The sequence below is a fragment of the Sphaeramia orbicularis genome, chromosome 18 (assembly GCF_902148855.1).
Source record: "Sphaeramia orbicularis chromosome 18, fSphaOr1.1, whole genome shotgun sequence".
NCBI lineage: Eukaryota > Metazoa > Chordata > Actinopteri > Kurtiformes > Apogonidae > Sphaeramia > Sphaeramia orbicularis.
This window is the reverse complement of record NC_043974.1, coordinates 23,081,750-23,098,552: the sequence shown is the minus strand read 5'-3', so window position 1 is coordinate 23,098,552 and position 16,803 is coordinate 23,081,750. Positions and strand designations below refer to the sequence as shown.

At 39.5% G+C, this 16,803-nt stretch overlaps 1 protein-coding gene across 1 annotated transcript; it reads right to left on the bottom strand.

The window, feature by feature from the left end:
* Nucleotides 1-358: 358 nt before the first annotated feature.
* On the bottom strand, nt 359-16,731 carry wrap53 (WD repeat containing, antisense to TP53). Its single transcript, XM_030162312.1, has 11 exons — nt 16,532-16,731; nt 15,644-16,094; nt 14,635-14,812; nt 13,690-13,785; nt 13,157-13,265; nt 9,162-9,250; nt 5,428-5,651; nt 4,148-4,359; nt 2,831-2,934; nt 2,553-2,696; nt 359-1,849 (listed from the first exon to the last, which is right to left on the bottom strand). The coding sequence occupies exons 2-11, from the start codon at nt 15,915-15,917 to the stop codon at nt 1,624-1,626; spliced, it is 1,656 nt and encodes a 551-aa protein (XP_030018172.1). The 5' UTR covers nt 15,918-16,094; nt 16,532-16,731; the 3' UTR covers nt 359-1,623.
* Between the last annotated feature and the right edge of the window lie 72 nt (nt 16,732-16,803).

Below are 16,803 nucleotides of genomic sequence, written 5' to 3'. Positions count from 1 at the left end.
TCGCTGCCCCCAATTTTCCTTCTTGTTGTGTTTCTACCTACTTTCCTCTCCCAAGACGGAAGCGGTTCCTAGGCAACCCAAACAACACAACAGCGCAGCTCTCCTACTTGGCTCTGTGCTCTGTGTGCCCCTGTGGTTTCAGACAATCAAATACATGAGTGTGTGTGCATTCATACAGAATGTGTGTGGTAAAGGTGAACAGTTCCCATCTCATAAGTGAATGCCAGTAGTCCCCTTAGCTTTGAAGAGCTGCCTCTTGACTGGAGAGTAACATCTTGGATTCATCGAGGATTTGTTACAGGGCATCCAATTCTGAAGTGATTCAAACAGAACGGACACAAATGAATAAGGCGACAAGTATGGGAAGAGATATGCTTTTAATTCACCCCAGACTGAATATAATCACCAGAAAAGCCACCTGTTGGAGACATATCTAGAGACTTGGATGAATTCATCAAGGCCTGCATGGCTCCTAATATGCTGCAAGAGAGCATTTATGATAAATTAGTTGGCAATAAATTTGAGTTCCAAAAAGGGAAACCTGGATCCAGAGAGGCTTCTTTAATCAATAGACTACTCTATGTCTGACGATACTAACCGTTGGCTGGAGCATGCTGAGCTCCTCAACCTGCACAGAAACCTTACAGCAAAGCACACCCAACAGTTGGCAACAATGAGCAAATCACTGCAGTACGTTATCAAAGCAATTATACAAATATTATGTGGTTTACTGCAACATCACCACTCATGTAAGTACAAATGTAATCTGAGCACTATCTGTAGAAAAAATACATCAATTGTAACCCAGCTGCACCCAGTAATTGAAGAAATTCACAGGTTATGAGCGTACTTTCACAAGCTCGCTGCTTACAGAGTATACATTCAAAAATCAGAATGATCATCATGGTTTTACAAAAATATACATTTTGTGGACATGCACAGGGTGACACAACAACTTGGTGCATCCAATAGATTAAAAAACAAGCTAAAAACAGGAGATCCTGTCAGTTTACAAAAGCAAAGCTTAGGAACAAATGGCACTTTAACTATAGCAGTAAAGAATCTCCTGGGCAGCATTATAGCCACACACACGTAAACAAACACTCCAACAAATACAAATTACACTGGTGGTGCACTCAGCACAGACACTCGCCTGTTTCACTATCAGCCCAGGCTTTTAATTCAACCAAATTCACCTCATACAGGAGGTTGATTCACCACTTAATTTAAAAGGCCAAACAAATTAACTTTAAACTTCACAGATTCATTATATTTCACTTGACTGGGTCTGTGTTTTCGCTAATTAATAAACAAAAATTAAAATATGTCCTTCTTTTGTCTCTTGTTAAGGTGGGAATCTTCAACAATGAAGTCTTAAAACTAATTGCTCAAAATGTTTCTTAATTATCAGACTTTTCCTCTGAATCTAATTATGCGAGTATTACTACACCCTTTAAAACAATATTCTGGGACTTCATGTTGCTGATAGCACAAAGAATCGAGTTCATCCATCATTAGCTTTATCCACACAAATCCTTCCCAAAATAAATATCACATGTTGGATGTAACTTGATTTGACCCCAGTCAGAGGAGGGAGTGTCAGCTGATGGGATTACCCAGGGTTCAGGCCTCCACCCCCTCTGTTTTCTGCTCTGGACCCTCCTCCGCTGCAGGGCTGAGCAGTCCTGCCCACCACAGACTGAGGGCGTTGTCTTGTCGGGTCTCTTGTGGCGGTATCACAGCTTCAGCTCCCTCGCCGTCAGAGGCAGAGTCGTCCCCGCTGTCACTGGGCCATGGGAACTGACGCTGGCCGCTGGATGTTGCCAACAGAGGCATGAATGGATGAATGCTGAGGAGAGAAGCATAGAAAGACAAAGGAAAAGATAAATCATCGATGTGAAAAGAGCAAGAGTTCATCGTGAATTCCTAAATAGATGGAAATTTCCACTATTTTAGTCCAGCTCCACATGACAACTACATTAAGGAAGCTACTGTTTACGTTGTGCCAATTTTTTCCCTTTGTACTATACAAAATATTTCATCACAAACACTATGAGGAATCAGATTTATTTCATATTCTTGAGACTCCACAAAATAACTGATTGGATGTGTGAGTACATCTAAAGAATAAACATGTAACATTTTCATCTCATCAGCCACACACATCACTTCTTTTGAGAACAAACATTAGATATGAATTTCTATAAAAGAGCCATTCACTGAATTTTTCATAAACGCACGCTGAGTGTTTAGTTATTGTTTTCTATCCTCACAAAGCTGTAATATGTTGTGCAGTATTACAGCTCTGAAATTGGAAGCCATTTCTTCTTTTATCTAGAAAATGTATCGTGATTATTTGTTTGTATTTCCGGTGTTTTGTGTGAACATTTGGAGGACACCAACAGCACATCACAGCAGGATTATCAGAAGGGGAAAACAAAGCCAAACCAAAGTAAGTGAATTTGATGAGCACTCGCTTGTCACTAATACACAGTTGCTGCTTTGCTATATGTGCGTTTACTGAAACCAAATAGGGTCTGTCTTCATACTACCTGATGCCGTTGGTGCAGTCCCAGTGGGCCTGGAACCTGAGCTGGGGTTGTAGTAGCTCCTCATTCCCACCAGAAGGGGCTGTCTGGGTGTCCCATACTGACACCACCCCCTCAGTGTCCCCACTCAGCAGGTACCTGCCTGACCTGCAACAGTAAACACCTATATTACTGATGATCCAAACTAATGTGAAAGTACAATAACCAATTTAACCAAAGTAATTAGATGTACAAAAAGAATTTAATGTTCACATGTGGCTTTGTCCTTGTGGTCAACTTACACGTCTAAGTCAAAGTAGATCCGCTGGTTGGTGGCCACGTTCCTCTTCAGTGAAAACACTACTTTACCTGGCTCCCTTAGGTCCCAGCACAAAATCTCTGGATCCTATACACAAGTTAACAAACCCACAAATGGAAGGATATGAATTGAAATGTGTATATGCAGCAGGAAACATGAATTAATGTTGTTTTGAGACTTCTCTTTAGATTTCAGACCATATTTGACATCCTAGTGCCAGTAGCCAGAGGTTTATTATGTGCAAATGAAGTGGTTTTTATTGTTTTTGTTCCAAAACTGTCCAGACAGAGAGCAGAGAATGCTGTGATGAGACTGCTTTTGCCCCTGTAATATAGATTACACTGACCACCTTCCACAAGTCGGAGATGAACAATTTTACAAAAAGTTTGAATCATGTTTTTTTTCTGATTCTAAGGCAACATGGTTATTAACGTAACATAATTTGAACAGTCAAGACATTTTCCATACTTCCAAGGAAAACCTGCTATAAATGCAGTACTTTAAAAACACACTTCAAATTGAAATAAAATAATATAATAAATAACCTTTTACATTACATTTAAATTCATTCCTAGAATGTACATTGCAAATGCTAAAAATATTTTATCTTCTCAAGGATAAGTTGAGTGTACTTCATCTATAGTCTTGACCCTGTTCCTGCTTAATTGTGACCTGAATGCTGCACAGTAATTTGCTTAACTGGTGTGTATTTAATTTGAAAAGGTCACACATAAGGTAATCATCATGAATACAAGGCATTGAATAAGACAGACACTGAAGGTTTTTGACCTCTCCACAATTTACCATTTGAACATTGTGAACAATTTAGCAAATTAAACACTCACTGACTCAGTGCCTCTTTCACTTATACTGAACTGTATTTTAACACATTTGCAAATAATTTTCCAAACATCATTATAAGTGATAAGTACGGCTGAACTGATAATAACCCAGGTTCACGCTCCTGCAACAGCAAACATCTGCAGTGCTGTGATGTGATAAACTGTATCTCCCAGCTATCCCTGTTGGGGAGTAATCACATTCATTAAATGCTGACTCATGCCATCGAGACAGGAACGTAGCACATTAAGCTTATCCAAAGGTCTGATGAGGCTTCTGTAAACCATTAAACCAAAAGTATTAGGGCAGTCATTTTCTGTGCGCTTAAAAAAAGGCTTGACATTGTGTATCTAAGTGTGTGTGTATGTGTGCAGTCAAATGAAGCAGCCCTATTCCCCTCAGGACTCCACTCTATAAGCTGCTGTTTGGCAACTCTGTGTGTCTCTGTTCACGTGTTCACCTTGCGCCCTCCAGTGTACAGGTAGTTGCCGTCAGGGGAGAAGAGCAGATGGGTGAGGCCGCCGTGGTGACGGGTCGGCAGCAGGGCCAGCAGGGTGCCATCTTGGCAGGAGTAGAGGCCAGCACAGCGGGAGTAAGAGCCACAGGCGTAAACAGACTGGCAGGGGCTGAAGCCAAAGCAGGAGATGATGCCACTTTGGCCCTGTTTCTTCACTGCAGTGAAGACAAGAGAGTGGCATTTGGCTCACAAAACAACTCCCATTCACTCCTACTTAAAGATGATTTTTTTGGCAGCTTCTGCACATCTGATTACATCTCTAGGAGGAACATATTTTTCAACAAAGCACACATAAACTCACATTTGGAGGATCTGTTTCTTTTTAGTGCTTACTACTCCTCACGACCCCCAATCATTCTCTCTCTCGTGGATCGAAAAACACTTTAAATATGGGTTTGGAACAGTCATATGTACAGCGAAACCTGCTTTTGAAATTCTCCATACATTTCTGAATAAATTACACAGCCATTAGTCATCATTTATATCGGACACTTTAATGATCTACTTAAGCAGCACATTTCACTTGTGTGTACCAGTGCCAATTATTTTAAACCAAAACTCTGTATTTTAATACAACAATAAATGGTTTAAACACTTTCTTTGCTTTGGAAAAATCTGCCACCAGATGGCTTGAAGTTTCTTGAGATGTGTCACTGTCACTCAGATTGGGGATTTGTCACAGTAAATATTTAGCTGCTTTTATTTTCTGACAGAAAGCAGTTAATGAAAACCCTCCTTGTTGGTTTGCTCAAGGAGACTTCAACCTTTGAAGTGTGAAGGATATTTGTCAAACAGCAACTTTCTGAATAAAAGCAACCAACTCCACATTATCCTTTCTGCAACATCTCTGTTTACCTACTGTTATTGTGTTGTCGCTTGGATTTGATTTTCCAAGAACAGAACTTGTGAAGGTAATGTTATTTCTGTGAACTACTGCTTTCTCAGGGAGTATGGTGAATCACTAAACTAAAATGATTTTTTAAAACAACCCCTGGCTAATAAGAATATATTTTTAATCATAAATAATGCTTGAAGATAAACTTAAAAAAAGCAAATGTGAATTTTTAGCTTCATTAAACTCACTCTACATCCATTTCACAGCAATTAAAACAACGACTTGATGAATAATCAAGCCGGGCTGAGGAGTTTACAATTGTAATATTCAAATCGAAGTAATATTATATGTAAATAACTTAACCATGTGAGTGTTGTTGAGAGCTAACCTACGGTGGGCCGCTCCTCACAGTCTCTTCCAGGTCGCTCAGTGTAGAAAACTCTGACAATTTTGTCGAAGCCACAGTAGAGCTGTGTGCCATCAGGGGAGAAGCAGAGGGAGTGGGCAGCAGTGAGCTCATCCAGGTGATTGTAGGGTCGGAAACTAGCGCGTACTTCCCCGTAGAATGCATCCCACACATGGACGGGGTTGTCACGGCTACTGCTGGCCAGACTGGGGAAGAAGGGCAGAAATTATGTCCAGAGGTTTAACGCAGAGGTTTAACACTACAGAAAACAAATGAAGTGAAAGAGTGTGAGGTCTTCAAAATGAGAAAAAAGTGACTCAAACAGTAGAGTAGAAAGTGAATGACACCACTTATGTAATTACAGTAAATCATTTCTGAAAGAGAAAGTTAGAACACAGACGATGCAGTAAATGTCAGCAGTGGGCTGCTGACCAGCTCTATTTAATAAACATCATGAATTAAACAAGGCATCCGCTGTCTTTACGTTAACAGTCTCTCAGTCATAACAACCCATCCACCAAGTTTCACATCAGTTTGACTTGAAATGACTCAAATTGCATTAAACCTAATGGGAACAGACCAGTGCATAAACTGCCTGTCAAATTATTGCATAGAGATGCATAAAATGTAGTAGTATCAGCACCCCCAACAGCATGATAAAAGTTACTGTCAGTTACATATTACTAAACCTGTTAAAAATGTAACAATGTAAATGTAACAAGCAACGCATCAATTTCATTTATTTAGTTTTGGTTTTTTAGAAAATCAAAGATCTGACACTGGGCAAGAATGACCGAAAAATCCCCAAAACAAACTATTGTAAGTTACTATCAAACTTTTATGAAAAGTACTTGAATGTGTCTGATGTTGATGTAATATTCCCACCAGGTAAACAATCTACACTGTAAAGTTATATTGGAGCTTTTTTCAAATTTCAGAAGGAAAATACTGATGAATTCCAGCACTAAAAGCTGTTCTCATCTAGTGACATAACTGCTTGACCTAGCATGGTTGGCTGGTCGCAGCCAACTGTCCTAAAAATTTTAGCTCATACTGCCAGATAACTGGAGCCTGTCTAGGCTCTTTGTGAGCCATCCTCCCCTTGATGATGTTACATTCAAATTTGTCTTAAAAGCAGTGACCCAAGTTGTCTGGAAATCTGGCATTCCTGCATGATGAGAAGATACAATTCAACAGATTAAATGTTATATTCTATAATGTTTTTAACAAAAACACCCCACTACACTACTCAACATCCTGAGTCGCCACTGTAATTGAATAGAATTATATTTATTGTGTAATTTAATTACATAACACCATTATACATAAATAGTCACTCCTTGACACTATGTCTCAAACAGATTAAAATGAAAGGGGCTGCACCATATCCACCTGAATGTATCCCTTCATCCAAACAATTACACAGCATGTGCTATTTCTCATTATGGAGACGAGACCACAGCACATTCTTATTGATTCAAATCAGGGCCAAAGACTGAGCCATGCCTTTTAAACTCTAATTATTGGGCGCTGAACAAATGCCGAAACATCACTGCGGCTCAATTAGACAAAGGAAATTAGCCCCTACCGCTGCTGCCGTGTTCTGTTATGGCCCCTCTGAGCTGCAGCTTTATTCCAGAGCAGGGAAATGCCCAATTATAATGCTAGACTGCTGCTAGCTTGGAGCCATGCCTAGAACTCAGCACAACTTAACCGAGCCATAACAGGGGCCCTTATTCCCTCTCTACGGGAGGGGCATCAGCAACACACGGTGTAGGGTTCAAGAAGCAGAGGGGGAGGAGTGAGAAGTAAAATGGGGAATGTGAAAGGAGAGGGAGGATGGAGCCAGAAAAAACATGCTAGAAATACAGGTTCACTTTAGATGCGTAATAATAACTAAGCACAGACTTTTATCTGTCTGCCTCAGACCCAACAGCTCAGAGCCTGTCCCATCATCTGGCCATGCCCTGCGGGAGCCCTGTCTCTGATATGTGGCAGCAATCTGAGGAAGATGAAAAGTATCTACTGTCAGCTCCCACCGGCATCCTCCTCTTCATGACAGACAAGTCTTTGCACTGCTTTGGCAGATACACATAAGCCTCTCAAGTGGTTCATTGTCCACGAGTTGTTTGTTGATGGTTGTCTTGTTTATACGACTACACATCTCTCATCTATGGACCACAAGCTCCTGACCCCCACCCAAACGCTTCTCACTCAAAAGGCTGTCTAGTGTCGGGGTGGAGCAGTGCCAATGCTGGGCCTTGATCAGAGGGAACCGTCTGGGGGTGGAGGCAATAACTGGAGGATGATGGGAGCTGGGGAAGGGGGGGTTTACAGAGCACACTCTGTTGGCAACTTGACCTCATCTCGTTAGCACTGACCTACCTCTCTTGCGATGGACGATAGGCATTCTCCACGGTGATGGCTGAGTGTTACTGATGCTGGCTCTGCTTCAGAGAGAGCACACAAGTGCCCAGTGATGTCATAATTACCACATTTTAAAAGCCTGCAAAACGCACGCCTGCACACATGGCAAAAAAGTGGAAAAAAAAAAAAAAGAACATGAAAAGAAAAGCCCTAAGTCAGGCCCTTAAGGTGTTGTCTCGGCTCAGGAGTGCAGTTAGTGGGCTGAAAAATGCTGAAAAGCACTGTGGGCCTCAAACAGCCGAACGGATTGCGACGGAGACAGAGGCAGACGAGACGAAGGCCAACTCTTCACTCATAATGAGACACATCAGAAAACTCTTACAGTTTCTCTCCTTGCTGGCAGAAAGCTCCCACAACGAGCGCAAATACCACAGGGATCAAAGAATGAGTCAGAAACATACAATGCCTTCTATATACGGAAAGTCTATTAGACAAGCTCAAGCACAGACTATTTCACTAACAAAAACAGTGTCCAACTCATCCAAAGTTAAAGACAACAGCCACAAATGTACCTCTTCAATGTACACATCCTTCACTGTGTGGTTGCTTGTTTTTGTTGGTGGCTTAGTCAGGCTCTACTGAGTAATGAGGAACTATGGTACAGACAGCAGGTGTGTTTTCTGTTCAGCTGTTTTTTATGCAGACTTTGAATTTAGGCATGAAAATACTTGAGTGAAAATGGAAAAAATACAAATAATGTTTGAAATATCACAATTTCTTTTATTCTTTTGAGAGGTGAAAAACTTAAAAATGAATAAGTGCGATGGACAAAGCAGATAAACAACAACTAAGTATAATTAAGTTATGTAACTGTCTGCATGTGTAAAACAAATGCAAATGAGGCTGTCAGATTCTTGAGATCTTTTTTTAAATAAACAAAAATGGATTAAAGTATGGATCAATCTTCTCTGGTTACATCTATCAGGTCTTCAATCAACATCTCAACTTACTATGAAATATGACATCTAGCTGGTGAGGTTTAAAAATCCATTTTAAACTCATATTGTGCCCCCAAGTGTTTATTATCCCATAATATACTGATGATTCACACATCAAATCATAAGAGCCTGCTAACTGTTAGCTGTTGTTTCATTCTTAGCCCAGGGTTTTTGACTCAAATGAACAGTTGAATTACATATCCAGTATAAATAAACACATTCAGCTGATCTGAGCTAAATCTTAAGAACCACATAATGCTAATCAATGATAACTTACTTTAATTTGTATTTTCTTTGATATTTTTTTATACAACCTGACTAACATGAGACATGAAAGTCTGGGTAACTCACAAGCATGTGTCCGGATCCAGAGAGTTCATCTTAGGATACCAGCAGTAGTCATAGATGGTGTCGCCCTCCGCCATCCTCAACACTGGACTCTGAAATAAAAGCAAACCATTAGCATGTTTGGATCTCAGCAGATTATTACATACATTTCAATTATTATTATTCAGTGATCCTAACCTAACAGCTGGTAACACAATTAAAGAACTGATTCACCACTTGACAGTTCCCAAAAATATAAGACAGTGAGCCTATCTTATTGAATCAGCAAAATTCCAAGTTACATATTTACTCAGTAAGGCTGGTCTGGTCAAGGCATACGACCATCCTCCAGGAGTTGGGGTATGCCTGTTAAAAGGAAGTTTTTCCTCACCACTGTCACCAAGTGTTTGCTCCTGAAAGATTCTGTTGGGTTCTGTAAATTGGCTTGAGAGTCTGGTTTCGAGCAGCTCTACATGTAAAGTGTCATGAGATAACTTGTTATGATTTGGCGCTATATAAATAAAATTTGATTGACTGACTGATTGATTGATTGATTGAAGGCTTCAGGTGTTTACTTTTCTTGGTTTAGCTGATTATGAAAGAATAATGAATGCAGAAATGATGCTCATTGAAAGGGAGTTTTGGGAGTGAAAATATCTTTTCCATATCAAATGGCTTCACCCAACTTGGTATTTAGGCAAAAAAATTCAACTTGATAATTCATTCATAATGGAAAATAGAAATATTGTCACAAATAATTTAAAAATGTAATCTACAGGCACTTAACACAAAATCTCCATAGCATAGTGCATCACTGCTGCATAGGCTGCAATTTATTGATTGGCTGAGAAAACAGCTGACATACTAAATGTGAAAAAGGCATGAAACCTCGAGTGGACACTTGTATGGAACAAGCTTAGGGAGTCTGCAGGACATCTTGGACGGCTAGGTGAAAAGTGAATTATTTCCCATTATTTATGGAAATAGCTGAAAGCCAGAATCCCTGGAGATAGAGGACTATGCACAGATGACTTCATCTGATGAGCAGTCTGCCTACCACTGAGATTTTTCTTGTTGCTGGGCTATTTTCCATTTGAGACAGATTGTTCCTGGAAGATGTGGAACAGATTTAGCTCTTTCGATGATTATGACTCTAACAAAGATAGCTGGATAACATTTTTGTTTGGAATGACTTTCTTTCTGCAGAGGAACATGCGTTTTGTGTTTAAGGACTGCATTTCATAGAAACTATGTCAAAGGGTTGAATATTTAGGTCTGTTTGTTAAATACTGAAATAGACTTTCAAAAGACTACCTTGAGCAATCTTTGCTTTTTTACCACAACTGAAAGGGAAACCCATTGTAAAGGACAATCATACTTTATTCTTACATTTGGTAATAGTCAATATTTACATGGCCGTTTGTTATAATAGAGCCACTCAATAACGCAAGATAAAGCCAAACAGGACCGTTTGCTGTGTTGAGAAAACAGTGCACACAGTTATTTCAGAATAAACTATTAAAGGGGTCATATTTTGCTAAACTCACTTTTATTAGTCTTTGGTTCATTTATTTTTGTATTTGGACCTTAATAATTCAAAAAGTTTGAATTTGAACCCTCCAGGTGCTGCAAAGCTATCTTTATATTCATTTTGACAAAAACTGAGTGAATTTCTACAACCCATTTTAATTCCTTCTTAATTTGTTATGTCTATAACTAGTTACATCACAACATTTGCACATATAAGGTCAAGACTTCCAACGAACATTTCTCAGAGTACTACATAATTGTCAGCAGTAGCAGTTGTAGTAAAAACTGAAAATATGTCCAAACTTCGAGCCAATTATGTAAAATGTTCAGTTGTTGGTTGAACAGGACAGAGCAGCACAGTCATAGCACAAGTGTGAAGTGGCTCATTTACATTTAAAGGGCCAGTGCTCAAAACAACCTTTTTGGTGTCATTACTCAGAAATAGGGTTGAAGATGGACCTGAGGAGTTGAATTAATGAAGAATTCAGACCCAAGCATAGCATTTACAGTTGATGTAGACTACAGGGAAATGTTTTAAAATGCTTAATTCCATTTAAAAAAGAAAAATATCACTCCTTTAAATTGATATGTTGAGGACAGTACTGCAGCCTCTGACAAAAACATTTTGCAGGGCTGTGTCCGATGTCCTGTTGCAGTCTGACTGAAAACCATCCCACTGTGAAGTCTGAAAATGACATGGTTAGAGTGATCCTGCTGCGGGTTGAGGAACGTCCCATGGTCCTGTCACGGATTATTTTCCATGATGGTATATGGTATTAAATGTGACAAAGACCAAGGACATGTGTATTGATTTTAGGTGTCATGACTCCATCCCTGTGAAAACTAACTTCATTTTCAGGACATTTAAATTGTTGAGTGGTATAATCATCTGGACACTATAATTAAGCACTGAACCAGCAGTGCCCTTTTGTCTTACTAAGACAGCTAAGGTTGATTAATCCCTGATGACTGCATTTTGAGTGTATATTTTTAATAGGCTACTTATTCTGGTGGACCTTCCCTTTGGGTTCCTGCTATGAATATCCATGAGTCAAAGTCAACAGATACAAACTGCCCTTCATACATTCATATCCATTACAATCCTTAAGTCCAATTAGAGAAAGGCTTTTTCAACTTTACCACTTCAATATCTTTATTTTGGTTCATTTTCAACAGTTCCATCTTAAATATTGAGCACTTTAGTTCAAGTTTTAACATTTCTCTATATTACATTTATGAGTCGAGCTGAAAGGACTTGATGATACAATCTCTTGAATGATCAACATGGCTTATTATTAGAGATGTCCCGATCTGATCTAAAGATCGGTATCAGCTGCTGATCTGGCATTTTTTAGAAGACTGGATCGGATTTAGTCACGGGATTGGTCCAATCCGGGCCCGGTTCTGGGGTGGTGAGGGTAAACAAAAGTCCCGCCCCCTCAAATTAAAGTTTCCAAAGGTAGGGAAAAGGAAAATGAGTTGCATATCAGCGGGAGGCTTAGAGTAGTTAGTAAAGCATCTATAAAGTTTCATTTTCACTCTGCGCATACTCATTCTGAGGTAGGTCTACATCCAGTAGTGATGCACGAGTCAGGTTTTTTTTTTTTTTCCAACCAGCAGGGCTTTTGTGGAATTATTTGACCCGACCCAAACCACCCTGCAAATAAACTGATATTCTTTTAATCTGCCCCAACCCAACCTGCGAGTAACCCGCTGATGTGTGCATCACATAACGTATGACGCAGAATGCACCTCCATATAATATCTGGACGGACCTGTTTAGATGCACTACAGCAGTGGTAAATATACGGCCCATGGGCCAAAACCAGCCTGCCAAAGGTTCTAATTTGGCCCACAGTATGAATTTGGAAAGTGCAAAAATTATACTAAAGTTATTGAGAGTCAAAGGTGTCATACTTGTTTTAGTTCAGGTTCCACATTTGGCCCAAAAGTGATGTGAAGTAAAATAATAGTATAATAACCTATAAATAATGACTCCAAATTTAAATCAAAATTTCATTGTAAAAACTTGGTATCTGATCAGTATTGCATCGGTATTGGCAAAACTAATCCTAAAAAAAAAAAAACTCGGATTGGAGGCAAAAAAAAATCCAGATCGGGACATCACTGCTTACTATATTGTATAATAACTTTTATCTGTTTCTTTTTTGCAGACTTATGTTTTATTGCTCCTAATAATGTGTTTTTTCTAATATCTTTTATCAGACTCCCTAAATGACTGCACAAAAGTTCCTATGTGTTACATATGCACAAATGGCAAATAAAAGTTTTGAATCTTGAATCTTTGAATCAAATGGTTTCCCTTCCCAAGGAACAAGTTCTACATGACTTAGGCCTGATCAAAAGTTTTCCACTTTCTTGCTTTATAATATCTCAGGTTGATAAAAGACAGAACGCAGCCAAACTTCCACATCATCCTCAACTCAAACTGCTGATACGCCCTCATGATAAAACCTACTCTTACTCACCATCTCAGGTAGCAAGTCCCAGTTGTAGCTGTAAACCTCTGGTGGAAGGTTGTACACACGGAGGACATTGTCTGCACTGTTGGTCAGGATACACGAACCATCAGGGGCCCTAGGTTAAGAAAGGGAGGGAATGGAAAAAAGATAATGAAATATTAACACTCATCACCTGAAAACAATATGTACTCAACTGACTAAATTGAAGAATGACACCTCTGGGGCTGTGATGTATAGTTTCTTGTTAAGCAGCTTAGACAAAGAGAGCTATTTATATCATTCTGAAAAATTAATACCAACTGCAGGGGTTACTGATTTATCTTTAACACAAGTTTAGGTAAATGAAGTCCCTTTTATAGCCACTGTATGTGTGTCTTTTTGCAATCTTCTCTCTGACTGCAGAAGACAAATGTGGCTAAGGCGAGGTCTTTTAGCTTCATTCAGTCTGAAAGAAAATCAAAGGACTCCCAAAAAAATGTGCCAATGACGCCCATTCCTCAACCATAGCATCTTCCAAATCTTGTTCAAAAGATAAATACCATTTGCATCCTTTTAGGTAATTCTCAGGGAGGCTCGAGTACTCAGCCCAGGAACCAGTCAGCATCTGCGGGTTCTGGGTAAAATCTAACCCAAGGCTGGAGGAGAAAGAGAAAGACACGTGTCGTTGGTTAGAGATTTTAAGAGTGGGAACAACCAAAAACACAAGGAACTCATCCATTTCACAAAAAGAATTCCATCTTAATGAGAATATAAATCTGATTACTACAATGCTACACTAACAAAAAGATAATGTTTGTTTGAACCATCACTTACACGTCTTCCATTTACACCTTGAAACCAGTGTTTTTGCAGTTGGTGTCCTTTGCTAAAAGGATTGATAGGCACTCATAGGCAGATCTGTTTTGGGGCCACACAAATAAAATTGACTGCTCCAATTCATTATTTTTTATCCTAGTTTTTTTCCCATCACAGTGATTAATAGCATTAAATACTTCATCAGTTAATGCTGTGGTGCTTTTCGAAAAATGCTATTAAAAACTGCCCAGAGGAAAGCAGAACAATATCTAACAATTAACGCCAAACAACACTCATAAGACAGTGAAAAAGCTGTGAATGCATAACTTTTCAAATAAACTTTTTTTTTTTTTTTAAGCAACACTGGGATTAGCACCAGGTTTCACTCTGGCCTTGTATGATTTTTTCTCCCAAACATACAGAAGCTTCTAGCTGAAGAACACATTAATAGTAACACTAGTAATAATGTATTTCAGTCCTTACTAACAATTTCCAGAATAATTGCACAGCCAAATAAATAAATAAATATTTCAAGCAAATACTTCTTCGCAGGCCTTGGCTGTTAGTGTAAAACACCTTTACACTAGGACAAAATCTTCACACTCTAGTTAATGGCCTGTGCTCTGTATCTGTGCACCTCCTTATGTGGACAGAGGTTAAAAATAAACCTGAGTCCTTCCTCCACTCACCGCTGTCCTTCACTAGGGCTGTCAGCAGATCCATTGCTGTTATGATCTTCCTCTGGTTTTGTCTCTCCTTCTTCATCATGCACCCCATCTCCATTTTGGTGGCATTCTTTCTCACATCCCCTACTCAAAATTACCTCCTCTGCACCTTGACCTCCTTCTTCACATTGTAGCAGTGCTCCTGTTCTCAGCAACAGAGTCAAGCTTTACAAAAGTGGACAATGCAAGTGTTCATTCTTTAAAAAAAATCTATAGTTTTTTTAAAAGTTTCAGTGGGAAACATTTTGTGACATACACTAGTGAAGTTGTTGGTTTATACAAACTGAATGCTCACTTCCTCTTGAGCTACAGATGCCACAAAAAATACAAAAGTCTCTCTTTAAAGACAGTGTTTTTTGGTTAATTTTTAGAGAAAATAGCTCTCTGCCTATCTCAGGTATAGCAAGTGATAATAAAGCACCTTCAATCTTGATTCAACACGCTATGAAAAAGAAGAAGTCTATTAAGAATGACTACACAACAGCACCCTGCTCACACTATAAATATAGACAGCTCATTCTAGGTAATGAAAACATAGTGATCAGAGCTTATACACTATGAAAAATGTCAGAAAATTGTGTAATTCAGGGCTGATAATGTTTAAAACAACATTTGGCTGATGACTGTTATTTTGTTTTATTTTATTTATTGCTCTCTTTGCACTAAATAATAGAGAAATTCTCATTGTAAGAGAATATCTGAATTATTTTAGAGTCTTTGGGTCCGTTGTCACATCTTAAAATTAGCAAAATTCAGTAAAGAAAATTTATGGATTATAACAGATCAACATCAGCCATTGCCATGATGACGGAATGATTTCATTTGTCAATAGCTGATGAAATGCCTGATATGTCTGTGCATCCCAAGGATATTACATTCAATTTCTGCACTTAGTTCTTCCTAAATCTGATGCAGTGAACCTTTAAGCTCAAACAGATAATTGTGTGGAGCATCATGAAGACTGGTACACTACTTTGCTTTGGTGAGTCTGGGTTCTCCTGTAGACCTCCAGTCAGTGCTGGTGCTTCCCCTTGCATCTGTAAGGGCTCAGTAACCTGTTCTAGCCCCTGATTTGCATCACTCAGTCTGGGCCTCTTGGCAGACGGAGGCTCTTCCTCTAAAGGGATTTCTAAGCCGTCGCCTTCCGGTGAGGATGGTGCCTGGTGAGGGGGCTCATTATCAGCTTCAGCATCCTGTCCTGTCCCAGCCACACCTCCGCTTTCATCTCCTCCACCTGAGTCAGTCATCTCTCTTGGTTTATCTCACTGCCTCCTCTGAAGTCCTCTACCTGGTGTCCAAGTGCTTCGTGTCCGATGGTTGGCTGTCAAACGTGAGTGAGGTAAGTGCTACTAGGATAGTGCTTCTTCCTGCAGTTTGGGTGTTTGAGTCTGCTGGGAGACGAGGACATCACAGCACCCACTAGCCTGAGAGCAGTCAGCAAATCAAAGGAACAGATTAACAACATAACATACTTACCAAAACACTCAAACAATAAAAGAAAGCTTTACATAAATGCATATAGTCGTCATTTATAGCTGAATAGGAAGTAAGGGTACTTCTTAAAAGAAAAAAAGGCGAGAGATTGAATGCCCAAACAGCACAGACACCTGTAGCTACAGGGTGCTCACTTCACACATTTATATTAATTCCGCCAAGTTAAAGCTTAAAAGACACACGTAACCTTAAAATGCCTTACTTAATGTATTCCTTGTCAGCCACTGTGCCATAATAGAGCTTGAAAATGTATGCAACGATGACAAAATGCTTACATTTCTGTCAACTAGACATCCACAACAAACAGCAGCTCCCTGACGTTAGCTCGTATTAGCATTAGCTATGCTAGCACTCCGATACTACCTACCTGTGTTAAGGCTTGGCTAGCCTTTGGGTCTACTCACAACTCTGCAATAAACACAATTTCTGCCCGGAAGCGTAAAACCTTCACCTAACACCAGCGAGCACGAAGACTTTTGATATTTTCCCACTTCGTGACTTTCAAATCTATTCACTTGTTCATTACGAGAAGTTGTAAACACCGTGCGCGGCCATGTGTCTTCCAACTATCGCGAGAACTGCCGTGGAAATCCTGTGACACCCTTCCCCCTGTTACTTGTGTTCATATCATATCTGACT